The sequence below is a fragment of the Aquila chrysaetos genome, chromosome 11, assembly GCF_900496995.4.
Source record: "Aquila chrysaetos chrysaetos chromosome 11, bAquChr1.4, whole genome shotgun sequence".
Taxonomy (NCBI): domain Eukaryota; kingdom Metazoa; phylum Chordata; class Aves; order Accipitriformes; family Accipitridae; genus Aquila; species Aquila chrysaetos.
The window spans coordinates 36089797-36117631 of NC_044014.1; the positions used below are offsets into that span (position 1 = coordinate 36089797).

Consider the following 27835-nt stretch of genomic DNA (forward strand, 5'->3'; position numbering starts at 1 on the left):
TATCTGTTCTGTCACAGTTCTCGGCCTCGAGACCTGTTTCTTCTCTCCAGTGCCCCCATTTAGATCTTTCCTGTGAACAAAAGGTTTTTTGCTGAGGACCTGGGCAGCAGACTGGCAGCACTTTTTTATTCTAAATTATGGAGAGCAAGGGCGTTGGTAACTGCCCATAGCTATAGCATATGTTGTAGTAGGTGCTCTTAAATCAGTACACAGCAAAGAGTTTGATCCGACACACGTCACACATTAAAAATATTTTGGGAGAAACGTATATGACTGAGTTCTTGTTAGCAGTCTTGCAGCATTGTTGAAGTATGGGATACTGGTGGCTAAGTGGTGTCTTCAGTTGGATTTCAGCTCATGCAACAAATCCTAGATCCAGGGCATCATTTGTAACGGTGGGTTGGTTTTCCAGGCCCTGCCACGTGAGGTTGTGTAAGGTGACCATCCCAGAGGCTTGAAGATTAAAGATACAATCCTTCCTAAAGCTTTTGAAGCTGTCTTGCATTCCTCTCAGTGGAATTTGAGTAATCTTGATCTTTTCTCTATCGTGTGATTCCTTGCGCTTTCAGATCCTCATTGCTGTATGCATTCATGGATTTACCTACTGGCAAATCAGTATGTGTCTTGTCTCTTTTTCCAGTATGCTTGTATAATCCCATCCCATGTTCACCCATAGTCTTTGCATTTGCTATGGTTAAAAGGGAATTCCCTACATACCCTGATGCGAGAGTGACAAGCTGCAGGTACATTTCATGCACCCTGTCTCTGAGAAAGGAGCCTTGTTCACTGTCTGCAGAGCCTGTCCTGTGATGGCAAATACGTATGCTTCCCATCACTTGTGTCTCAGCAGAATGAATCCTAAGTATTCCTATCTTATTAAAGGAATGGCTCTCTTGGCTTGCTGAAGGAGGCAGGATAGCAATCTGCTTAATGCACGTGAAGAAACAAGCAGTGCTCTTGTTTGTTGTTGAAATGGTCCTGTTTGTAAAGAGGAGAGCACTCCCTGGGGAAAAACTTGACATCTCCCATGCTGGAATTATGGCTTACTAGGCTGTAACACTGGTAGGTTACAACTGCTCATAGGGGCAGGTTGCCTTACTGAATGATCTCCAAAACTTGCTCAGCAGGATTATTTCCCTGGTGAGCATGCCATTCCTCAGCTTTACCTGGGCAGTATGCATTTGTGTTGCTGCATCCTTCTTTTACTTTCGTATTTCTCCATTCTTGTTAGCGTTCTCTGAAGACAAGTGATGCTGTGAAATGTGAGGTTACTAGTATGCTGCTTGTAGAAAAATACCCTCCCATTTGCAAGAAATATGACATTTGCCTTTCAGTATCCTTTGGGGCTGAAATTCCTGAAAGCGTTCAGCTCCTCTGGAGGACAGTTACTTTGATCAAAAAAGGGCTGTTTCCTAAAGTCCGTAAAAGCTTTTCATCTTTTCCTTGCCTTCCATCTGAATTTGGTGCCCTTCCTCTGATGTCATAATTGTCACTATTAATCTTCAAAACAACTCTTTTAAGTTCTTTCTGACTTGCGTTTATTTGTGGCTGGATGGGGTGGAATAGGTTGCAGGTATCCCTAGAGTTTTTCTTGTATAGTTCATGGGAATTAGGGAAATTTCTCAGAATCTTCAGCACATCTCCTCTTGCCTCCTGTAGATTGTTCTTTACTAGGTAGTCTGAGTCTTTGTGAACACTTTGCCCTGAGGCTGCAACTTTCCAAGCTTGGGGTCATGTTGGCTTTTTTGTGAGAAGACTACTTCTCTGGAAGTGGTCGCCTTGTGCTGCTCTCATGCCTGCTTTGTAGCTGGGCATCCTTGCTGTGGCCGTTGGACCACAGTCCCACTCCCAGTGCCCCTCTGTGAGGACAATGCCAAAGCCTGTGTCCTTGTGCTTCAGAGTTACTGTACCTTTTTTTTGGTTACAGCCAAAGGCAGCACCGCAAGCCTGGGATTATTAGTAGCCTTCCTAAAACAGATTAGCAAGAGCATTTCTGAACAAAAAAGCATTTTATATGAGGCAGTTGCTGTCGGGATATTCTTCAAAGCTCAGCAGGATAGTGACAGTCAATGCCCATGCAGCACAAATGCGAATTAGAAGATAATGTTTTGAATGTGGCACTCTCTCCCTGATTTGGCTTTGAAGGGAACGAAACTGTCGGTGGTATTGCCCTGCTACAAGTCCCAGCCTCCCTGCTTTTCCACAGACACCTTATGAGCTTCCTGCTGCTGTTCTTTCTCCATTTAAACATTATCAAGCTGTATGGTTGTTTAGAGTTCATACTGTCTGCCAAAAGGTGCTTGCCCTGCTGTAATCTGGTTTATTAGCAGACTCGACAGAGCCTGCATGATGGTGCCCCCACAACTCCGCTCAGGCTTGCTGTATCCTAGAGTGACGCTTCTGTAAGTAGGTACATCAGCAGTGCTTGCCTTTAAATCCCCGCGGGCTGCTCCTTGGCTCTTGGTGGGGGAGGGGGTATGTTATTTAAATAATCCCATATATCTTTCAAATATTTATGTCTCAAAGCATGGCTGCTAACGTCAGTCCTTTTACTGACTTGTAAAGCAGGAAGAAATACTTCTCCCTAAAATACCTAAGAGTATTTATTGAAAAGACTAAGGCTCTAAGCGCTTGTCTGCATTCTGCTGTTGTACTCCTATGGCATTTAAGCTGGGGACTTCTCCAGACAGCTGAAAAGCAAAAGAGCTGAAGCAACTTTCCTAGTGACAGTAACATCCATCAGAAGTGTTAGGTGAATCAGAGTAAGTGATGTTAAATCTCTGTCACTTCCCCCCCCTCCCCATACATCACATTTTCTGTGAAACCCTATCCTAAACTTCCACTGGAAGCAGTTATATATTTACGCTGTCGTGACCGCATTCACTTTTGATTTTCTTATGCCAGGGAGGAGCAAAGTGCTTTTGCAGAGCACATTCATTTCGCCTGGACAACAGTGCATTTAGAAAAGCTTGCGATGTGTTAATAGCCTCTAATCCAAGAGTCAAGAATGAGCTGTCTCTGCTCAGAGGATCTCTAATTGGATTTCTGCATCTATTTAAATTAGGTTATCATCCACTTGGCAGATTTCCTGCTTATTCCACCAGGGCGAAGGCCATCTCTGTAGCTGCTATCAGTAACTTTCTTCTCCAGGGCATCTGAATGCAATTCTCTGTCCACATGTTCATTTATCACTATGAAGCCACGCAAACCTCAAAATATGCTAATAAACTTGAGGGAACTGTTTTAGTTGCCATTTAGCTAGACTCCTCATACCTGCCTCCAGTCAGAGTTCACTGTGTGAAGCTGCCAAGAGTGGAAGCGTACGTGGATAATTGATTGATGGAGAAACTCTTGCCTTTAAAGTAGGTGGTTCTTTACAAGATGCATCGTTGTGACCTTCAAGATGTGTTGTCTGGATCTCTGCAACTCAATCTTGCTAACTGAACTCCTCCTGGAGGAGTTTGGATTGTTTTTGGATCACTTGGAGTTGCAACATATGGGTACATATGTTTTCTCCACTATTTTTGTTGGTGCAAAAAGTCTCCAGCTCAGTCATGCTGGATGTGAGCACCAAAACGGCTAGAGGCACTGGGATAACACCCCTCAAAAGGCCACTTTTTTTTGGGCAAAGATCTCTTGAGAGACACCCCATTCCTCCTTCACCATGATCTTGCTATGTGTTTTCACAGCTACAATTAGCTGTCCAAAGCTTCTACTATTTTCTTCAGGTAATCAAGTAGATGCTTGATCCTGTTTGGAGGTATTGGTAGTGGTTTCTGAAAATGAAGCTCATGTGGGAGTTCCTTGGAGGTATCAGATATTTCAGAAGTAGGCAAATTGTGTTGGCAAGAGCTGACTTTTTTTTTTATGGAGCCTGCCAATGTTTCCAGTATCTAAACCTGGATTTTTGTAGGATGCAAAATACTAGCCTAGAAAAGGGTGGTAAATTAAGATCTGTGGGGTGAGACGCATTAAAATGCAAGAGTTAACCAGCTCTTGCCTACAGTATTTTTATACTAACAACAGTTTTCAGCGTAGGTGAAAGGAGATTTAAAATTTTTTTTCTTAAATTATTTTGTTCTTTAAATGTCGAATGCCAAAATATGATATAATGAACAGCAGTGTAAATGAACTGCATGTTTTACAGATATATTTAGAAATCCTAAGTGGAGCTATCTGATCGATGTGTTCTCTACAGAGCAACTTGATTCTGCAACTGTAAGTTGTATTTAAGTACAAGAAAAATGGCAATGGGGGTTATTTTCCTTTTGTACAGGTTTAGATCAGGGCACAGTTACTTTTCCCTGTTGCTTGTTTCTTTAATCAAAATGTCAGTTTAAAAAAATTTTAGTGTACTCTTCTGAGGAACATATTCTTCTTTCCAACTATGCAGTAACAGTCTTGGCTGAAGATGCTTAAGATCCTGCTCAGAAATTTCCTCTTGCGACTTGAAGATACGTTGTGGGTTGTATGTTGTGGGAAAGGCAAGCACTGTAAAGAAAATCCACAAGTATATTTAAGGGCCTTCATGTTATTCAGTCCCGGACTTGAATCCTACTCTTAGTCCCAGTTAATGAGGCAAGAATAGCTCTCTGGAGTTATATTTAGAATTCCGTTTAAGAAACATTCAAAGTGGTCTTTATCCATAGCCAAAACAAACAGCTAATGTAGAGTTATCAACTATTAATGGCATTACAGTCCAAACAAAACCCAGATTTTACCGAAAGGTCTGGGCTTTTCTGTACTGTGCTGCTCCTAGCAGTAAGTTGTAAAAGAAGATCTATTTGTTCGCTTGCAGGCTTCAGTATTTAAAGACATTATCCAGTATTATGCACTCCAGAGAGCGACAGGTCCTATTGCATTGCTGTTGTGCAAAAAGTATATACTGCCCTATTCTGCGGATGTTTGTTAGTGCCTTTAATGAAAAACCTTCTGGAGCAGTCGGGGAGGACCCTCCACCTTTCTGTGATTGACTTGGCACAAATAATTTTTCTAACAACATAAACATTTTGGTTGCAAAACCAGCTTTCCTGAGGGCTATGGACTTCAAGTTGGTAGTAGACGGATCGAATAATGATCTCGGAAAGTTCTACTTTCTGCCTCTATTTCTTACGTAGGAACCTGAGATCAATATGTAACACAACCTGTTGAGAAGGGATGAGTGCAAGGAAGAGATTTCGACTGCTGTCTCTTGTTGACAGTCATTCTGATAGCACTACAGGCTTTATGATTTTTGGCTGTTATTTTTGAACCTCTGTATGTTTGGCCAGGCCACAGTATTCATAAATAGAGCCAAGAAGATAAAAGTATGCAGATAAATACATGTAGGATCTATGGGCCACTTGGTGGATTGAATAATTTTATAGTAAACAATAGCAATTTTTTTAGTAAGGCTACTGTATCTATATATTTACTGCTTTTTAGAATGTGGGGGCTTTTCCGTGTGGAAGGGAGCATCTCTATAGAGAACTTTTAACACGCCTTACTCAAATTATTTAACTTGTTCTTTCATGACGTGCCTGTCCCCAGTGATTAAACATATATCCTTCCATCAGGGATTTTCTTTAGTTTTGTTGGTTAAAGAGATAGAAAGGTTCATAATTGGTAACGCCAGTGTTTTGGTGTTAACTAGACTGGGAGCTGAAATGCTGAAGTCCTATTCCAGAGCAGCGTGTGAGTTTATGTTCTAGTCTTACGTACTCTTTTATGTACACAAGGGCTAAAAACATAGTTAAAAGCTCTGTGAATGTGGGGTTTGAGCAAAGAGCTTCCCCAAACTAGCTAGAAACTTGCGGCCTTTGCTTTTTGTGTTACTTGGAATGGATGCCACCTCATGACATGGAGGTATGTCTAAGTACAACTTAAAAAAAAATCTGTTTAACACTTTTTGCAGTGTATTCGTATCCTGCTGAATCGTTTCTGGAAATCTGGAGCAGGCGTAATGCTTGGCCATGTTTTCTCTTTTTAAAGAAGTATTTTTTTTTCCATGGCCACATTTTATAGAAGTAAACACTTTTAAACATTTCACGGTGTGGATTTGAAACAGATGGTTGTTGTAGGGATTGTCTGGACTCTTGTATAGCTCGTTATATTCTGTGTCAGAGGCCGCAGATTTTTTTCTATGTTTCTTATCTACTGAAATCAGCTTAATTCCTTGTGGAGGGATATGGATATGGAAACTCCACCCAAAAAGTAGTGCTTGGGCATGAGTTTCTACAAATACACTTGATAGGTTTAGTTGGTGGATAGATGTAAAGGATTTAATTTAACGTGTATTTAATTTGGTTTTTTACACCAATGATGAAACAGCACAAAAAAGATGCCACTGGTTGTAGTAGCTTTGAGCAAGGTTTATCATATGAGTAAATAAGGACTTCTCATCTCCCAGGGAGCTACAGTTTACTGCTTTAAGCTTCAGCCCTGGCAGTGAGCTCTGTCTCTCTGCTTGGTCAAATTCCTGTAGATGTTTCCCTCCTCAATATGGGGCTTTAGGTCATTAGTAGTAGTTGGCAGACTCCTGATGGGGGAGGCTCTAGTAAAAATAGTCCTTCCCCACCCCTTAGGATTGGCATAAAATTTCATATTGAAAGCTTTAAATAAAAGTTTGGAGAGAGGAACAGCTAAAGAAAAGGTCTTGTGTATTTTTTAAATTCTTCTTGACTATTAATACAAAATGTACTTTTTCTTTCCCTTCTTTGAGACATCTTCCAGCCTGTCTGCCTAGCACATTGCTTTTCATTTTTCTTTCTGATATTTTAAAATGGTTTCGGTGCATAGCTGTGGTGGTATACTTGAGAACACCATAAAATTCAGATCTGCTTCCAGCTGCTCTATGTCAGTGTTGTCTAAATTGAACTCTTAATTTCTTTTATTCTTCTTGATCCACCTCTGTTTAATCAACTCTTGCCAGCAGTAGATTACCTGGAGAATGATACCTGTGTAGCTACTGCTGCTCCCTTTGAACCTCAGGTTCCTGCAAACTCCTTTGCAAACTGATGCTATACCAGCACAGTAGTGTCAAGGAGGGCTTTGCATTTCTGTAAGCGTCCCTAGATGTATATGGCAGTAGTGTTTCCACCTGCACTTAAATTCTTCCCTTCCTTAAACTCAGCAAGCGGCTTTTCCAATGTTGAAATAAGACCTTTTGGGATGAAGATTAACTTTTTGTTCTAATATTTATCGTACGTGCCCGAAGGTACAAATCTAGCATAGATAATGTGGGTTTTTTGCTGTGGGTGAAGAGCCTGAGATGACTATTCCTTGCTCTTTGTAAAATGTAAATTACTGTCAGGATAACAACAGGCTGTAATACAGGGTTTGGTATTTTACTGTGTATGTTGCAAACCACTGTACCATTCACTTTGCTTCTTATCTAGGGCTGCATAACATCTCACTTTGTCTTTTCACATCTGCTACAAACCAAAATTTTCATCTTCTGCCTTCATGCTTGTTTGAGTAGCCAGTGGATGCTAGCAGCAGGGTTTTGAGCAAAATGCTTGGCCAAATTCTTCATTTTATGGCCACTGCAATAAGGCAAACCTTTAATACAAGCCTTTTCCAGTACAGCTGAAACATGGCTTCTGTGCAGAGCCCCTGTCTGCTGAGACAGAAAAAGTGGCTGAATTTTTTTCCAGGCATTTTGCTGATCCCAAGCTGGCTTGTTGGGGGGGTTGGTGGCTCGCTCTGATCTGGCTGGAGGACCGGAGCAGCCCCCAGTATAGGATTAGGAAGTGTGTGAATTGACACGTTTATATCCTCTGTTCTGAGAGGCATTTGCAACCAGGCATAGAGGTTTTTACATGTTAAGTGTATTTTTAGGAAACTTCTTAAGGTGCTTTTTGCATGACTTCTGCAAATTAGAGTGCAATTAGCTTGTTCCTACTGTTGCCTTATTAATTACCTTGGTGGACTTAAACTGATTGGGGAAGGATGTATTGCAGAGGATTGTCCCATTGTGCCCTTCCCCCCCCCCCCCCGTTTTAAACTGTTCATCAAGTCTCCATCACATTTGATCATTAATGTTTCAGAAAAATAGTGATGGCTTAGTGCCAGGTTCCTACCTCTGGAGAGTAAAGATGACAATAACTACTTTCTACTCTGAATGACGGTCTGCATTAGGAGCCATTCACTTCAGCGCTAAGTAAATATTCATGAAAATGCCCCCTTCTTAAAACAGCGTCATTTGGAAATAGTTCCCCTACAAATACTGTAGTTTATTTTGTTTGCAGGTTGTTTTCTATTAGAAACTTCAATCAGAAAATCCAGAATAAATACTATTTGAAAATAAGAGGTAATGAAACAGCAGTATCTTGTTTAAATCACTTGCAATAGCAGAAGTGAGTTTTTGACCATTTTAAATACCTTTTTTGTATTACTAGGTGGATTGTATTCATATGTCTGGGATAGATGCTGTTTTAAAACACTACTGATGATGGTTAAAGAATGGCGTGGTTTAGAAAAGCGTTTGTAATGGCATAATTGTGAACTATGAATTTATATGCTTTGAGTTTCATTTCACATAAAAATAAATATAAAAGAAAAAAACCAACCTATTTACCTGAAGTTGCATCTTTGAATTATATTGAAAGAAAACTGTGTAATAAAATAATGTAGAAGTTGTTGAAGGCCTGGCCTGTGCAAGTATGTGGGAATGGTAATCTACATTGCATGAATAATTTTTTTGAATTATTAGAATGACAAGTACTGTCTTATTAGTTACTCTTATTGTAGCTATGATAATGTATTTTTAGTATCAACTAATTTTCAGATATGTCAAACTAAGCTTTTTATTTACATTTTTTTAAAGGTGGTTGAAATACTTCCTGATGAAAAGGTTTGTAGCTTACAAACTATGAAGCGTGGTTTAGTCTGATGCGAATACACTCATAAATACACAGTTGGGTCGCAAGATGCTTGTTTCTACAGCCAGCACTGTTTATGGGCAGCTGGAGGTGCTTTTCTCTCATGCTATGTTCTTTGTATTTGAAGTCTCATTTTAACTAATCATCCTTAAATAATAATATCTATTTTGGTTACATTCGAGTGTGACTGAGTTATTATCCAGACCATTCTATGGAGATACCTAATTTTAAGATGCTTAGATGTGGCAGAGATGAAACTGCGTTATTGATGTCCCAGCCGGCGTGTTTTTCCTCTTAATGGATGTATTTCATATTGTCATTAAAAGGGTTTGAATTACTTGGTGGGCATCGGAGCTTTAATTTCTCTGATATTTCTATGTTGAAGGGCAGAGGCTGTGAATCAGGTGGTTCAGATGTACTCTTAGACTGTAATGATACTATTAAGCTCATAAATTCCCCAAGTTTCATAGAATCATAGAATCACAGAATGGTTTGGATTAGAAGGGACCTTAAAGATCATCTAGTTCCAACGCCCCTGCCATGGGCAGGGACACCTTCCATTAGACCAGGTTGCTCAAAGCCCCATCAAACCTGGCCTTGAACACTTCCAGGGATGGGGCATCCACAACCTCTCTGGGCAACCTGTGCCAGTGCCTCACCACCATCACAGTGAAGAACTTCTTCCTTACATCTAACCTAGATCTACCCTCTTTCAGTTTAAAACCATTACCCCTTGTCCTATCACTACACTCCCCGTTAAAGAGTCCCTCCCCATCTTTCCCATAGGCCCCCTTTAGGTACTGGAAGGCTGCTATAAGGTCTCCCCAGAGCCTTCTCTTCTCCAGGCTGAACAACCCCAACTCTCTCAGCCTGTCTTCATAGGAGAGGTTCATCAGTCCTCTGATGATCTTTGTGGCCCTCCTCTGGACTCGCTCCAACAGGTCCATGTCTTTCTTATGTTGGGGGCCCCAGAGCTGAATGCAGTACTCCAGGTGGGGTCTCATGAGAGCGGAGTAGAGGGGGACAATCGCCTCCCTCAACCTGCTGGCCACACTTCTTTTGATGCAGCCCAGGGTACAGTTGGCTTTCTGGACTGCAAACACACATTGCCGGGTCATGTTGAGCTTTTCGTCAACTGACACCCTAAAGTCCTTCTCTGCTGGGCTGCTCTCCTAAGTTCATTCATGATGTGGATGTTTTGCTGCTTCTCCCCAAAACAGACTTCTAGTGGATTTTCCTAGCCCATGTACTGTTGTTTAGACCAAGTTTCCTGGTTCCTTTCCAAATCCTTCCCTGTGCTCGATTCTGACAAGAAAAGCATTGTTTTTTGCTGAGGGCCTCTAAATTAACGGGGGAGGTCTGACTTGAACCACATCTAAATTCCCTCCGGTCTCTTGCAGGTATTCTTACAAACACTCCACTTGAAAGGCTGATTTATTTTATCAAGGCAAAAGCCTCATTTTGAGCATTGGAATGAAATAAATGGCTGAAATTGTAATGCTAGTTGATGTGACTAATGCGAAAGCTTTTTTGTGCTTTCTTCTTTGACAGGCAGTTTGAGTAATGCTAATAATTAGTGCCTTTGTTAGGAGGATTTGGGGGACTTGTGGGGGTGGCTAAGACCGAAAGAGCAGTATTGAGTCAAGGCATAGCATAGAAAGCGTAGTCTCGCTGTAGCACAGGAGGAGGGAATAAGGAAATCGTGTTATCTGTCATCTGGTCAATGCTACAAATTACCAGCTTCTTGCATTACTGAAAGTAAGAAGTAAAACAGATGTAGGTTTTTCTGGTGGTTTTTACTTGCATGCACAAGGAATTGGAGTGACAGTATGTGAAGTCAAATGAAATTTCTGAAGAGCAAATGGGTTTTGTAGCAGTCTGAGTCCGTGTCGCCTTGCAGACCGTACTTGAAAAGTCTGGTCTGCTTCCCATCCTGCGCTTCAGCAGGGTCAATACTGATGGACTCTGATGTAATGCAGAATGTTTTGTTGAAATAACCTCATAACTACCAAAAGCATAAAAAGCATCTTAAATGTTAACGAATTGAATCTGTGCTGCATATAACCTTGGGTTATACTTTAAAAGGACTATAGCACAGGCATAATATCTCCAAGGCTGTCTGGCTGGTTTTGGACTTCTGAAGTCCCAGTTTGACTCCTTTTCAAGAAGACATGATCCATTAATGTATCTTTCTTTGAAAACATTTCATAGTCATATTTCAAAAAGGTAAAACTCTTTTGAATGCATAAGCTGTGCAGGTAGCTGTCATCTGCCTGGGCTATGTTCACATTAGCAAATAGTTCAGCCCACAGAAGTGAAGCTGCAGAGTGAGAAATAAAGGGCCGAGAACCTTGTGTCCAGCCTGTAGGTGTTTTGGGGGCTTTAGTTTTGGTCTACGTCTAGATTTAGCATTCTCAGTTGTTCATTTGCACAAGTTGGTTTAGGAGTTTTTTGCAAAATGTCATAACATGGGGGTTACGCTGCAGTAGCAGATGGATGAAGTTGAACTTGACAGTCTGAAGGGAAGATGGGAGGGTTTACCTGAGTGTGACTCACTGTGTAGTGAGCACTTTAGTTGTAGAAACTGAAAGAATCTCAGGAAAATCAGGAAAAATACATCAGTGGTTTTGTTGCACATTTTCTGTCATAACATGACAGTGGCAGAGGCACTTGTAGAGATAGCAGATTGTATTACATACCCATTTGGGTAGTCTCACAGAGAATGCGTGAACTTTGAGTTCTGAAATCTGTATCTTCAGAAACAACTCCTTCCTTACTCGACTGTGCAAACTGGCTACTAAGAACTCCAGACTTCCAAACTGATGGTATGCCAAACCAAAACTGCACGTATAATGCTATGCACACTAATATAACTTCAGAATTTTCCATTTAGTCATCAAAGAAATGAATTAATGGTGGTGTTATTCCTGTAACAGTGGTGACTCCCCTAGTGCATGTGACGGCCCTTGGTATTTGATTAATACTCAAAGAATCAGTGCAGTATTGTGCTTTTGTGTGCTCTAGTTTGTATAAATTAATAGAAAATATAATAAACTAAGTTAAAAATCCTTTAACTTCATGTTTGTATTTCCTTTCAGTTTTGTATATGGAAGATATTTCAAGTAGCTATGTTATTCTTTTGTATTATTATAGCTGTGAAACTTGTAGCTAAAAGAGGATCTTGCAATCACATGAAATCTATTTTTATTTCAATATTTGATGTATCTAAAACTTACTTACAGAAAATAATTACAAGTTAACATTTCTGTAATTTTTTTACTTCTCTGCAGATGGACTTTATCAGATTTTTAGGGAAAATAGTGAAACTTTTTGCCAAGGAAATACTCATTGGGGCACCGTGCGGTTGTGCTAAAGTTCACGTGCTATTAATGAGCTCAGCTGATGGACACTTGTATAAATCTTGTATGTTTTTGCCACAGGTCCAAGGAGCTAATAAAGGAAGCGATCCTTGACAATGACTTCATGAAGAATCTGGAACTGTCTCAGATCCAGGAGATTGTGGATTGTATGTATCCCGTGGAATATGGCAAAGACAGCTGCATCATCAAGGAAGGAGATGTGGGTTCCCTGGTGTATGTCATGGAAGGTACAGTTTAAAAAGCTAGTATTTATTTCCTTTTTTCAACACATACAGAGACAAAAACTTCATTTCATGGGAAAAATCATTTCAAAGAAAGAGGTTAAAGATCTTATCTAAATATGGTTGTTGAAAAATTGTGTGGACTACTTTTGCCAGGAAAATTTCTGACTAGTGTGCCTCCCTATATAAAGAAAGAGGGTGAAAGCTGTTAACCTTGCACTGAGATCCGTTGGAATAAACCTCCACTAAATATAGTTCTTTGGGTTTGAGGCAATATCAATGGTTTGCTATTTAAATTAGGAACTTAACAGAAAGAATAGTGTTATGGAAATGGGAAATGACTGTAAAGGAAGGAGAATATGGTCATAGCTTGCTACATTATAGGGCATTGTGGGAACAAGCTTATAAATGTTGATAAAGCACATGGGGGTCTCTGCAGAAGCAATGCATTGTGTAATAGAAAATGGTATTTTTCTGTCCTGTGCACAAAATAAGTGTAGCATCTGCAGTTTATCACATCTGATTTGTCACAGTATGTGTTGTGGCAGGGTTTTGTTTTCTTGGTGGAACATGAGAGCAGTGGATATTCTGCTGATCTTGGGAGCCGTCGGGTTTCTGAAAATCTTTGAATGGGATCAGTGTTGCCAGTGCTGTGTTTCTCCAAAATGTCAGCTATTTGCATTTTGTATCTTACTCTTTCCAAGTTCTCTAACTCTTCACATGTCAAATTGGGCATATTTTATACATATGTTTTCTTTTTAAAGGAAGTGTATGTTCATCTGTAGGAGTTACTAAGCTTGATCAAATCTCGTGTCCATCTACTACAGCGTCCCTCTTCTGAGAGTGACTGATAATGAGTTCTGAGACAAATGTCACTGTTTTAATTCAGCTAATGCAACAAGCAAATTCTCAGTTTGATTTGGTACAATGCAAATGGATAGATGCTTATTAAATTCTTATTGCTCCTTACCAGAGCCATCTGGTAGACTTGCAAGCACTTTGGCCAGATAACACCTAAGGGGAATGGAGGTTTCTTGCTTGCCCATATCTTTTGAGCAAATATGGGAAACTACAAGTTACATGTAAGTTGTGTGTTTATATGTACGTGTACATGCACAAATTCATTTCTTATATTGTTCTTTTAAACAAAAATATTTTCAACATATTAACATTTCAACATATTTCAACAATTTAAACATTGTTTCCTCCCAAACTCTTAATGCTGTATAGTTGCAAATGCTCTTCACTAGTTTCCCAAAACAGCTTTAATGTTCTGTCCTTTTAAGGTTAAGTCCTTTCTCAAGGCACAGGTTTAATTCCTTCGGCTTTTAATATTTTTAAATTTTGCACATTCAAATGGTATTTTACATTATGAAGTGGTTAGTGGGGGATGCCAAAGCAAATTACGTGTTTCCAGCCCCAGCTGGAAGGATTTAGGTCTTTCAATCCTCCACTTGCGTACAGAGACTGCTTTGATGAGGTGCAGGATCTGTTCTATCAATAATAAAAAACTGCTTTAAAATAATATTTGAATAGTAATTTTTTTCATAGTAAAAATGTGGAGATTTTTTACAGCACAGCTCTGTGCTTGCTTCCTGAAACACCACCACATCAGAGGCATGCTCACAGTATTTTTGCTGCATGGCTGGTTTTGGAGTTGTGTTCAATGTTGTCCCTTGAAAAACCCCATAACAACAGGACACCGTCAAAATCAGCATATACTTATCTCCTGCCCAGCCTCTTCACATTCTTTGGAGAGGATTTTGGGGGGATTTATGGGTAGAACTGTTTCCACCTCGGTTTGGAGTATTGAACATGGCTTGGTACTCAGATGACCCTTTATTTGATACATCTGGTGATGATGTGCTATTACTGTCCCTTCCTTGAATTTACCAGATGTTTCTAATTCTTGGTCCAAACTCTATCCCTGAATTCTTGATTCTTGTCTTCTAAAACAAATGTGTGTCAAAGACAACTTTTGTGTCTTTTGGGCAGTTTAGCTTATCCTTGCTCTTCTGGCAGCCCTCTAGGTATGAGGGCATGACTTGGCTCTCCCCCAGTCTTTGGTTTGTCTTGTAACTTAATTTAAGATTATTTAGATAGCTCTGTAAATATGCATAATGCTTTACAAACAAAATTATGAAGAGTTTATAGTCTGTGTTTAGACATAATGCAATGAGTGATGGTAAAGTAATGGAAATGGAAGAAGACATTATCAAATGGGTTGGATTATGGTTATGAGAACAGGCTCGCTAGCTTATTTTGGCTTATCATTCTGTGTCCTCTCCATTATTACCCCCCGCCAATGCCCTCTAACTATATTGTTTACAAAACTCTACTGGAGAAACCCATCTTTGTGAGTATTACTGAGAGGTAGTTTCTTTTCTCAAAAATCAAATAAACGCTGCAAGTGTTTCTTCCATTAATTCCTCTTTCTTTCCTTACTTGGACTTATAGCTGTGATTAATATGAATAAAAATTACTCATGTAGAGCATTTGATAACCAATACTCTTATGCTTGTTTATAATTTATGATTCAGCGTTTAGATAGAGCCTCTTACCAGAAGTCTGAGTTATATATTGGTGATGTTTCCTTAGACTAATTTTAAATAATAATTTAAGTAAGATGGATTTGAAAACATCCATCATTTTCACTGTTACTTTCTGTGTTCTCGTTTATCAGGGTGAAGCAGTAGTTAGTGTCTGTTTTAATTTTCCCCTCTAGACACGAGGACTCTACTAATCCTGGTGAGACCTTTATAATTATGATCATTGAGTATTTTGGTTCTTTACCATGGATGTTAAAATTCGTAAGTATGTGATGCTTGCTGAGCTCAATGAATCTTAAAAGGCTGGATAATGATGAGTGTTGACCTCCAAACTCTTTCTTTTTCACTATGGCTTGATGATGCTTTCTGAAGGTAATTCCAAGTTTGCTATGTTCCTTGGGTGGGAGTGGCTGTAGCATTGTACCTCAGCAAAGAGTCAGGAAAAGGCTTGACTCCACTTTTCCATGTTCTCTTTGGTTCTAGCAGAAAGGTAATTTCATGCTGTCCAATATTGTGTTTACACGTGCAGTCATCTTTATTCCTGCATTTGCTCAACCCTACCCACACTAGTAGGCTTGACTCTTTCCTCTCCAGTCATGTGCTACCATGCATGTGATGACTGAGTAAAACCTTTGTATTCTTTGTCCTATTATTCCATGTTTTACATCAGATTTCCCGCCCTGTATTTTTTTTTGTTATCAGGAGTGAGAGCAGCAATGGTATAAACAGGTTGGACTCTAGAGATGAAAAGTTGGTTAATACAGTGAAGCTTGAGAAAAGACTGAGGTTATTGAAAACATGAGAAGAAAATCTTTCATACATTCTATTATTCAACTTATTATGTGTCAAACTTCAAACCTGGGCAGGGAGAAGTGAAACACAGTACAGAAAAATAGGAGGATACTGTAAATTGTGATTTAGATGGAGAGAGGAGGAAGCTGAGGGAAAGGTCTTGGAGTAGAAATGGTGAGGTACTATCAGGGAAATCAAAATGAGTTGCTGAGTTCAAAAGGAAGATGTTTTCTCTATCTGCAGCATGCTGGGTAGAGGCAAGTGTTGAGTTTGAAAGGTAGGAGTGTGCCTCTGGCATGTGCCATGGTTTAGCTGGATTGGGTTTGTTCGTCAGTCCCAAGAGGAGGGAGATACCTGTCAGATTGAGGAGCTCTCAATATAAACACCCTCTGGCCTGAACATGCACTGATCTGGGAGCTCGCTTTTAAGGGTGTTTGCATAGGATAGCTCTTAAATTGTGCAAGGCTAAGGGAGATGTGTGGTTAGTCTCACCCTTTAAACCCAGAACTGCTAATATGCTCAATCACCTCTAAAATAGGAGGCTGCCCCAGTCCTGGTAGACTTCCCTCTCCTGGGTGTTCATCTGGACTTTTTGGACTGGCGCTGCATTTCTTGAATCCAAAAAGTTTTATGCAAAGAGTTTGGGTGGTTGTGTTTTTGGTTTGTTTTTTTTGTTTGTTTGTTTGTTTTGTATGGTTTGTGGTTTTTTTTTTTTTTTTTTTTTTTTTTTTAAGCTTTATTTTTCTATTTTTTTCTTTTTTATTTAGGTAGGATTTAACTGGAAACTTGCCTGGTTTTCTGGTGGGCTTCTGCCTGGGCTTTCATAAGATACAGCCCTGAGGAGCTACAGAATGAGAGTTGTGCTTGTTGGAGATCCCTTCTGGGTCCCTGTCTCCAGGACAGCCTTGCTGCACTGAGGCAGACAGGGTCCTAGGCATGAACAGCCAAGGATTGCTGTTTCTACCAGGTCTGAAGCCTTGGAAATACTGGTTTGGGCTGAACTTGGGCTCTTGTTCCTCTTTGGGCCAGTAGTGAGAAAACAGCTATAAGCCAGGAGCTGAAACTGAAATTTCTCAGCAAGCAGAATCCCAATTTAGGGCTGCTTTGCTTTTAATAAGTTTAATAAGCTTTTTTTGTTGTTCTGGCTGACTCTAGCCATAGTCTGTGTCTTGCTGGCCAGATTTCTACCTCCAGGAAAATAAGGGCCCCCAGTTCACCTGCTTCAGACTTCCAGGACTACTGCTGGCCCCACCGTATCCAAGTCTTTAAAGCACTTTATTTGTCTAGCTTCATCCTGGCTGTACTGTTACTTAGTTTAGTCCTCTGGGGTAACTGGGTCTGATGGATTTGTGGCACAGACCACCTTTGAAATGCCTTATGTGTTAAATGCAGATAGTCAAGGATACATTTGTTCAGTTAATAAAATTCATTAGGTTGATGCCAATGTATTTCTTCCAGAGAGGAGGGAAACCCTAATAGGAGGTGCCCCCAGTGATGCACAACAATCTGAAGGGCTCCATAAAAGGCACTATTAGATAGGTGCCAGGGTGGGAGAGGAAGTAGCATCGCAATCGGAGCCCAATGAAAAGAGATCTCTTTATGGCTTTATACCTTACCTGACCTCAGGCAGGGTTTTTGCTCTTTACAGACTGTTCTTTGCATTTTAAATGTTTGTCTGTTCCTTAGTAGTGGTGCTGTCATCAGGTATCTTTGTGATCATTAAATAGTAACACAAACTGGGTCCTATGCATGTGAAAGACTTCTCAGGGCAGAGACCTCAATTAGGGTGTGAAGAGCCATTGGATTTGGGCGGTACCAGCAACCTGTGTTTCCTGAGTAGCATTTTGTACAAGTTAAGCATTTCTCTTCACCTCCAAAGTTTTCTCTTAAGCCCTATGGGAAGGAAGCTGGTTCTTATGGACTCGAGGCAAATGGCACGTGTCCATTTGTCTTTGGTGGCTCATGAACTACAGAAGAAGGATTTATATGAAGTAGCAAGGTGCTAACTGGTATTTCATCAGGTTCTGAAATGGTTTTGGGCAGGGAACACCCCTTAATTACCCTGTGTTCATTAAGTAGCAAGAAGACCCCACAACTTTTGCATATTAACTGAATTGGCTAAGGAGATGCCCTTAATATCTATCAACACCAAAAAATTTCCCTTATAGCTGTGCTTTGAAGGTGGAAATTAACTTATTTGTGATATAAGCAAGTATTCATTAGGGGCTGAAATAACTGGAAGCATTAAACATACATGCTCTGGCCACCTACAGCAACAGTATTCCTCCAGGCTGATGAGACTGGTAGTGAAAAGGGGGATGAGTGATGCTGTACTTGTACCTCTGAACTAGTCTATACTGGCACTCTTGACTCTGCAAGTAAAACAATTTTGAGAATAAAATAAACTTATCAGAAATACTACCTTTCTTATGAGAAAGAATGTTGCTCTAAGAGTGGTTCAGCAGATAGTTTGTCTTAAAATTGAAGTTACTTTTAGAGCCAAAAAAGGTTCTTGCTGGTTAATCATATTCTGCCTCTAAAATTAGTCCACCACCTCCAGTTTTTTTTTAAGGAAAAAACCCAAACATTTTCCAAGTTCTAGTTTTGCAGGTTTGCATTTGTTGACCTCTTTGGCATTATGCCTTCTTGGGGCATAACATTTCTAAAATTTTCTGAAACCGCTTAAAAATGTGAAAAACTGGAAAGATCTCTCACAGAGAGATACATCTAGATCTGTACTGTGTTGACAGGTTTGGAGTTATGTGTGGGTGTTACCTCACACTAATGAGGATAAATGTGATATCCCACATCTGAAACAAAATGTTTCCTCTTGTGCTCCCTCTCTGTCTGAACCTGTCAGCTGCAGTATGTCAAATTTGATGGTTGCATTATGAAAGGAAAATATATCAGCAGAGCTGTAGATAAATCAGGTGACAAAGTTCAAGTTTTAGTGTCTCATGTGAATAACAGCCATGCTGTTATAAACAGGTGTTCTAATTTTTTTAGAAACTATATTAATAGGTGTAAGGAGTCCTCCTTTTATGTTTGTTGCTATTCCTATAAAGTATAGAAGAAATAATACAGTGAGCCGGAGGGGGGGAAAGGAAGGTTAAAATACTTGGATTAACTATTCTGTCACTCACGATTTTGTATTGGCAGTGGGTGCTGTAACATCCTCCCTGACTGTCCTTCTGCAAATAAATATTGAGGTTGCACCACTGCACCACATCTTGAGAACCTGAGTGAAGAAAAATAGCTCTGCCTATGGGCAGACCCTATGGGCTCCTACTTCTATAGGCACGAAAAGGGAAGAAGCAGCTTTTTAAGAACCCATGTTGAGAAACAGCCTACACTTCCCCCAGCCCTTGTTTTAGTAGTTTCCCTCTCTTCTTAATTTCATTTTATTTTTGTCTTCAGTCATGGAGATTTGCCTTTTATTTTTAAGGGAGACTTTGTTTCTTGCTTCATTCTTGGTAGCTTCTCCAAAACAATGAAATGTCTAATTGTGACTTCCCATGGGAATGTGGCTTTTTGGGAGTCGGAGATGTCTTGGGAAGGAACGTATTCCTAGAAACTGCAGAATTTGCCAGAACATCAAGCTTGGTGTTGAGAAGGGAGGACAAAGTCTCTGTAGCCATTTGAAGTACAGAGAGAAATGCAAGAAGCCATAGAAGACCTCCCATCAGAGGCAGCAGAGTTGCCTGGTCTCAGATGGGTAAAATCCTCAGAGTAACTCGTCAGTCTCTGGGGATTTTTTGCTGTTGAATCAAAACCAAAGCAGGCATAATAGATACTGTGTTCCCCAAGACATCAGCTTGCTGCCTCCTGCGGGTTATCACAGCCTTTGCCGAAGTTTTGTGACACCATAAGATTTTATCATCAATATGTTGGCCAATGCACTTATACTTGTTCTCACTTCTGAAGGTGTGCTGGAGTACATCACCCTTTTCTCTCCTGTTTGCTTTTTTCCTAACTGTGCAGTTATGTGGTTTTTTTTTTCCCCTAACTGGACAATTATCACTGCAGACTGTTGAATGCTATGTGCCGTCATCCACAAATGCTGCATTCAATCTGCCTTTGTGTCACTCTCCCTCTGACCCCTCTTTTGTCTCTTTATGGACTACTCTCATAAGGATCTGATTTAATAGGATGTAATTGCTCTTCTAGCCCTAGGGTCTTCTGAGTCGGTTCCTTCTTAGAGAAAGGATTTGGTAGGACTGATTCTTCTAAATGAAAGAGAAATGGAGAACAGAGACCCATTTTGGATTTAAGTATGCTAAATAACTTTGTTCCCAAGTACAAGTCCAGAATAGCAAAATGGGGGCAGTAGTAGTGCCACCTCAGTAGAGAGAGTGCATCATGTCTCTTGACCTGCACCATATTTATTTTTATATTGCTGTACACTGCACTTGCAAGAGGTCCCTTAATTTATTACAGCCTGCTACTATTGTCATTGCAAAGTCCAAATGCAGAAGCTTCTCCTTGTTGGTATTCACCAACACCTATGGTGATCATCATTCATCTCAAAGAAAACCATATTGAGGGGTTTGTTGGTGTTTTTTTTCCCCCAGCTTTGGTGAAAAGATGCTGGCTGGAAGAAACTTTATAAACTCTTTAGTCTGTTTTTAATCTGTTTAGTCTCTGGGGCTAAGAGTGAATATGCAGTTTCTGGTTCAGTCAGTTAAATCCAGAGATGTTGGCTGAACTCTGCATCTGCCAGGGTGTTTCAGGTGAGTCTCATGCTCTGAGATTGTACCCGGAGAGACTGAGTTGAGCCTGCGCAGGTAGGGATTTGCCTGGCTGCATAGTGCATTTTGTCACATATGGCCCAATAGTATCCTTGCTAGACTTCCTCCAGATTGGTGGTTCTTCAGACCACCATGAAGTTCCTGCCTTTTTGGTGGAGGACCACACAGTTTTGAGTGCTCTTCCCCAGTATATTTCTGTTATTGTAGCTAGGTCCTCTGATATATATTCCCACCTTTCTGAATCTCCCAAGGACGCTCGGGAAGGTAATAATAGCTGCATCCATTGCAATCAGGGCTTTTCTAACACAATTGGGGCAATTCTGCTTCAAAGACTTATTCTGCCTTTCAGTATGAGTGTTTTGGGCCCTACCTGAGTTTCCAAACCTCTTCTCGAGGGGTTCGGATCTGCCTTCCCAAGCAAATGTCAGAAAATAGCATCTCATTGCACAGGTGTTAAATGGCTCTTGAGATTGGAGAGCATTTACTCAGTGTCCATAAGGAGCACTGTGTAGGAAGGAATCAATTAGACATTTATGGCAAAGTGGGATTTTCTGCACAGCATGCCAACAAATCACTAGCCTCTGGAGAACCTGCCTTTCACAGGAGTTGCTGTTAGTTTTGTGAAAATGTACTGTGGCAGGAGTTTCTTCTTTGCAGTCCTCTCTTTAATGTTTTCAGCTGGTTTTTGCCTTCTTTTTTTTTTTTTTTTCTTTATCCTGCTATTGTAGAGTTGGGCAGGAGTTGGATCAGGATTATTCCTGTGGTCAGAGATACTGTTCTTCGCTGGAATCCTGCAGCCTTCATGGGTTTCCCATCTGAGTCTTTTGTTTTCCCATGGAGATAAGTAGTTTAGTGGTTGTTGCTCCTCTGGGAAATTTTCAATCACTCATCAATAATCCCTCCCTCCATGTCCCATGTCCAGCGCTGAGACCATTACATATCAGGGCAAGACCATTTTCTAAGGCTCTCTGGGCTTAAGAGATTCTCAAGGATTGATGTTTTCATTCCAAAGATTACCACACTGCAGATCAGAGTTTAAGAGGATGTGCTGGAGAAGGCAAGGGCAGAAATATCAGGTGTCATTCCAGGTGTGCAAGACATCTCAGTAGCTGTTTGTTGGGAACTGGCCTCTCATGGAGACACTGTTTTTGTAGGGCTTGAAGACTGTCCCTTGGGCGATGCAGTGGCATTAAAAGAGTATTCCTGGAGCTCCTTATCCTACAGATGTGCATAAGGGCCAAAGGAGCAAGGGAGGTTACCAACCAGGTTCCTTAAAATGTGCTGTCAGTATGTGTTTTCACATCTGGCACTGCATCCCCTCCATCTCACAAGTCCTGTGGAAGAGTTTGTAGGGCAGAGGAGTGAAGGGTTGAGATCTCAAAACATTTCTGGTTGCTTCTTTTTCATTACACATTCACCTTTGGGTTGGTGTATCACTTGAGGATTTCTGTGGAGTTTAGCCCACCTCCTTTGGAGAAGATCAGGTTTGTTTCTAACCCTTAGTTGTTGCTCTGAGACTGTTTTATGTCTAGCCTGAATATTTGCAAGAAACTTGGTAATATTACTTCGAAACCTGCTTACCTTTATGGTAACAATTTTATTATTTTTGGCATTGTTTAGTAATCGTACTTTTATATCACTTGCCTATAATTCCAGTCATGCCCCTGAATAGGCATGAGATGAAAAAAGACAACTTAATACATATGTTTATATCCACTGTGCCTTGATCTACTTGGAAATACTCAGAGCATCTCACTGTAGTTTCTTAAGTGGTATTAATGCCCTGAGAGTGTACCTAGGAATCGGCAGCATAAAAGCAATAAAAAGACTTCCATGATTTGGAAGTCACATGCTTTTTATGGATGCAGCGTGAAAACTTGATGTGCTCGAAAAATCACCGGAACTTATGCACTGGATCAAAGAAGCAACTGTACTTTCACTGCAGCAGCTTGGGTCTCCATCTAAATCTACTTCAGCATTTAACCCAGGGCTTCATGCATCTTCATAGGTATTTGTGGAACTGTAAAAGTTACAAAATCTGTAAGTATAAAGTTGGAGTAGAAACCTGTTTGTTAATCTTTGGGGATTTTTTTTAACTATTGCTTACAGAAATTGGGCATTATTCTAGCTGCTTCCTTTTGGAGTTACTATGATTCGTACTAAAATTTGATTTTTCTCCCTCCTTTTTTTTTTTCTTCTGGAAGTCAAAACTGTGGTTAGTTATTGGTTATAAAAATCCATAAGTATTTCTCACTAAGTATTTTTACATAAATAGGTAAAGTGCGGACTTATCTGTGTGGCTACAGTATTGAGAAGGGTTGGGTTTGCGAAATTGAGGCCTAGCCTGTGTGAGCACTGTTACAAGTGTTTTGTTTCTGTATTTTTCCAAATTTTTATCAACTTAAAACCTGTTTATAGCAGTCTTCCAGGATATGATAAACTGAATGTTCAGGTGCTGTGTTGGTTTATTGTGTCGGTGTTAGAGCACCTTGTGTATGGCCTCTTAGAGAAATTGAGTTGCACACTGTTGTTTTCATACGAATCTTCCACTGCTACCATCTAGTTATTTTAATTTTACAGTGTCTTAATAATTAACTCTTCTAAGAGTAGTTATTTACTCATACTAGTGATGGAGAAGTAAATATTTATTGTACTTATTTCATAAAATGTTCATGAGATGAAATAGGATACGAAATTATGATGATCACAGTGGCAGTGTTTTATAGGCAGTGATTGTGCTCCTGAGAGATATAATTTGGTATTTGTTCTGTATAAAGTAGTTCTTTTTAAAGCTGCAGAACTAAATCTTAGCACTTTAAATGCAATAAGAACACTAGAGGTATATAAACATAGTACGGTAATACTGGTGCAACATGTTATGGGAGATATTCTTACTTACCCTTTCTCCTAAAAACAGCTCCAACCAAACTGCAAATTGGTATGTGTTTTTTGTAATAACTCATATGAACTTAATAGGCTTTACTAGCAAGACTGCTGAATCGAAGCAAAACAGACTTTACAGAAGGAAAGATGATAGAGTTTTATATGGGCAGTGGGAACATTCATTGTCACCTGAGCTGAGACTTAGGAAAGAAAGCCTGTATAAATCTCACAGGTGTTAAGAGTATGAGCTTGCAAAGCAGAATGCAGTTGAGTGTTTTCAGAGGGGAGCAATGCGATGCTGTCTGTGACCACTGTCCTGGCACCTGCCCCTCTGGCCGAGATGCCCTGTGGGGTGAGTAAATAATCTGTAGCCTTCCTGTGCTGATCTTACATACTGACCTCTTTTTAAAGAACAAACAAACAAACAAAGCCCCAAACCCTATATGATTTATGTTAGGAATGACAAGAGGGTATATGTGTATTCTAAGGATATTATTTGATTAAATAATTCCTTTTCAGTAATGAAAACCTAACCTCTGGTTAGTCTAAGCCAGTATTTGGTAGGGGGGGAGGAGAAAATGCAATCAAAGCTGGGAGCTAATGACTTCAGACCTATCAAATATAATTTCTTGTAGCTATCTAAAGAATAATCATCATCATCATCATCATCATCACCAACCAACTGAAGTTTCTCAAGGTATTGCCATACTCTGATCAGTGGAGAGGAGGGACTGTACAGTACGTAATGCCTTGATACGAATGCTGCCAAGCACCTGAATAGCTGAGTCTCATATCCCTGTCCTCATTCAAGTCCTGCTGTCAGCACAAGCTTCCCCTTCAGATTTGGATGAGAGAGGACTGCTGGCAGGTTCTTAAGCAATGCTGTAAAAGCTTTAGTATCAAGATGACCTGAAAATATTTTCATTTTCAAAATGAATGCCCAGCTTTCTTTGGGATCTGCTCATATTCACAGGGATTTACTACTCTTGCAATTTCGTTCATTGTTATCTTTGCATCTCTCAATCTAAAGTTCCTGGTCTCTTTGCATCTCTCAATCTAAAGTTCCTGGTCTCTTTGCAGTGTAGTATTGAACGAGGCTGCAGCAGATTTAGCAAAAGCTCTAGTCTTCATTGCTAGGGAGGGGTATTCAGAGTTTATCAAATAGATACATGGTTCTGTAAATGCATTCGTACAACCTCATTCATCTGCAGGCAGCCAAATATTCATCTTCCCCTCTTCAGGGAAGAAAATGCAGAGGTGTAACCTCTTTAAAAAGATTTGCGCTGTATAGGAAACATAATGAATGTATATTTTTTCCTCACATAAGCTCATAGTTGATGTGCTGTTTATTATTGTATTTCTCAGCAGTTATGCAAAGACTGCTTTGTTGTTAAGGGGGTTTTATTTACAAAATAAATGAGTGAGGGAAAGCCTCATTCATTTTATTAATAGCAGCTGAAAAGGGAGGCACAAATGTCTTTCTTGTCTCCCCCACCATTCCATGACTTCCTTTTATTGAAACTCCCACAACTGAAATGTAAAATAAAAGGACTTTTCATCATATAGTATACATGAAGGCGCCTGGATTTTGACCTTTGTTTCTGCCCATTAAAATACATGGTTATATAATTTAGTCTGTGTATGCAGATAGAAAGACAGTGTTAGCAATCCAAACTCTTATTAAAGTAACAGTAGAGGCAAAGTGTTCCTTTTTGTTAGGCTTGATTCGCTTTGGATTGCTTGTTTACTTTGAAAGCTGATCTACAAAAAAATAATCGAACCATGCGAGCCTGTACCCTTTCTTACTGCTCTAGGTTGTACAAAGAGAGCTCAAAATAAACAGTTTGAGGAAGGGGAAGGAGGGAAAGTCTTCCTGCTTCTTGTTTAAACTGGAAAGTCAGGTCACTTCCACCTTGTAAGATTTTACTTTTTTTCAATCTGTAGTGGAAAATGAGAGGGTGAAAACAGGAAAATTGAGAAAGGGACTTCCAGTCCATAGACATCCAAGGTCTTTAGTACTCTAATTGGGAAGTGCACCACACAAATCAGTTGAAATGGAGACGAAGAAGTTGTTTTAAGCCATCTTGGTGACCCCCTGCTTGATGGGGTGCCGACTCAGCTTCTCAAACCCAATCTCCGGTTTATACTCAGCACGTGCAGTATGATCACTGTGTGCTCAAGACCGCTTCTCAGAAGGGTAGAGCATTGCAAACACCACCGCTTTTAGCTCTCCAGTGATGCCAGTTGTTCTGGGTTTGATTTGAGTGGTGACTTAGTCATCGCTATTTCATGCAGCAATGGGTGACATGGGGAAATCCAATAGCAATTCCTCTTGGTAAGACACACAGGCAAAATTTCTGTATGTATCCATGTTCCTTAAACACTTCACCTTGGCTGAACATCTCTTTGCCCCAAGGGAAATTCAGGTGAGATTTCATCTCTCTCCTCTTATCAGTGGGGAAAATCCCACGGATTTGTATGGCCAAGGCTCTCTGCAGACCAGAAGTTTGACAGGGAGAAATCTGAGAATAAGTTAAAAAAAAAAAAGGGGATTAAAGCCAGGGAGGTGGGGAGATTTTTTGATTGCATTCTTCAGCAAAGTTTTCTTATTTTTCTTTTGGTTTAATATGCTGGGGCTGATTTCAAGCTTCTGTGTAGCCCTCGCAGATGAGTTTTGAGGAAAAATGAGGATTTTGCTCTTAGGAAACAAATCTTTAAGATATCAAATGTCAGATCAACGTTTGCACTGTATTCTTCTAAAATAATGGAAATGACAGCATATCCCAGCAGCTGCTATTCCTAGCACATCTAGGCACAGATGATAATTAAATGTAATCTGAATATGTAGGAATTTAAGATTGAAGAACTAATAAAAATAAGATGTTTGCCATCCTTGCGCTAAATATTTTTATAATCTCCTGGTTCTGACTGGATACAGCTATTTTGTGAAACGACTAGAACATGAAATAACACTGGCCAGGCTTTCTCATATTATAAATAAAAGCAGCAGCTGAGGTTTGAGATGATGCAGATCTCGAAGAGCAATAGTCCTGTTGTAGTTATGCAGTCGCATCCACCAGGGACTGTTTATCAATGCTGAAACCATAAAAACTCTTATCTTGAAGTAGGAGGAAACTTGAAGATATTTTCTGGCTGGATTGTGGGATTTGTTTTTCTGCTGGTAATGATGTATAACTTCACAGGCTTCTTAAAGTTAATTGTATTTTGTGTTGCCTGTTGTTCTTCATCTGCTTCCACCTCTTTTCTGTCATTGGTCTTGGGGGAGGATGGAGAGGTCCAGGAGCTTGTAAGGAAGCTTTGTTCATAACTAGGTGAAATATTACTTAAATTAGCTTTTTCAGGGTTTTCAGCCCAAAACATTTGTGTTCTTTTGCCATGTTCTCTTGTGGCAGTTGTTTCCATTGGAAAAGTGAAGTCAAGTTATAATATTAATAAAAGATCTTCAGTGAGAAATAAAGAACTGTCTGTGGCAAAGCCCTTCTAAATTCACCAGTGCAAAATGGTGAATAACTTGTGAATTTTAGTGCAGACATCGCTGGGAAAATATTCCTCAGGATCACGGGGTGATTTTTGCCCCTAAATCCGGTAATTTTCCAATGGTTTGAGGGGATTGAGGTTTGTAGTAATCCATGGGGTAGATGCTTTACAGTGTCTGAAAAACTGTTAGGTCCCAGTATAGACTTTTATTAGAGCCAAGTGGTCAACGTGCCCTAAAATGACAACTATCTCCAGAGATCTCCTTTAAACAGTGGTTTCCTGTGTTAAAATTTGGACTGAACTAAATCCATGGAAGATTTTTTAACAAGGGAATGTGTTTGTTCCCAGTCGGTACAAGATAAGAATAGAAGGAGGTGTCTTTAGTAATGTTCATCTGGAGGGAACAACTGGACCTCATGCATGATGAATGAAAAGAAAGGAAGTTTATTTTCTGCTTTTCATCAGCAGCTCCTGCTTGTTATCATTTGTCAGCTATCTCCAGTACATTGTTTTCCTTCTTGGAAAAAACAAGCCTTTTTCACAGACCCCACTTAGTTGAAAATATTTAACACTGCAGAACTAATCTTGCTCATAACTGCTGCTTGGAGGATAATTTATTTCCTAGTCTTGTGCTCCATTCGCTGAACAGGTCATGACTGTCGGGGAATTGAAGCATTTGCATTTCGTTAGGTGCTTTTGGTGGTGGTTGGGAAGACCGAAGCGCTGGGGAGTGCTGAGATGTCCCAGCAGCTTCCCGTGCTGCTTTGCCCCTATAAATTTTAATGGTAATCTCAGTTTTCTATCTTACTTTTGCAAAATGAACGTGTCTTATTTAACTATCAAAATGAGCAGGGCTGTGTTTTCTTGGTGGAAACATGTTGGGGAGGAGATTGGGGAGTCAAA

The 27835-nt window shown here is 40.0% G+C and overlaps 1 protein-coding gene across 2 annotated transcripts in view; it reads left to right on the forward strand.

The window, feature by feature from the left end:
* PRKG1 (protein kinase cGMP-dependent 1) overlaps window positions 1-27835 on the forward strand; it is a 532766-nt gene that overhangs the window by 54508 nt on the left and 450423 nt on the right. For both annotated transcript variants that reach the window (XM_030030117.1, XM_030030116.2), the window contains exon 2: window positions 12302-12468. In XM_030030117.1, coding sequence (XP_029885977.1) covers window positions 12302-12468 — 167 coding nt within the window. The remainder of the gene's footprint in view (window positions 1-12301; window positions 12469-27835) is intronic.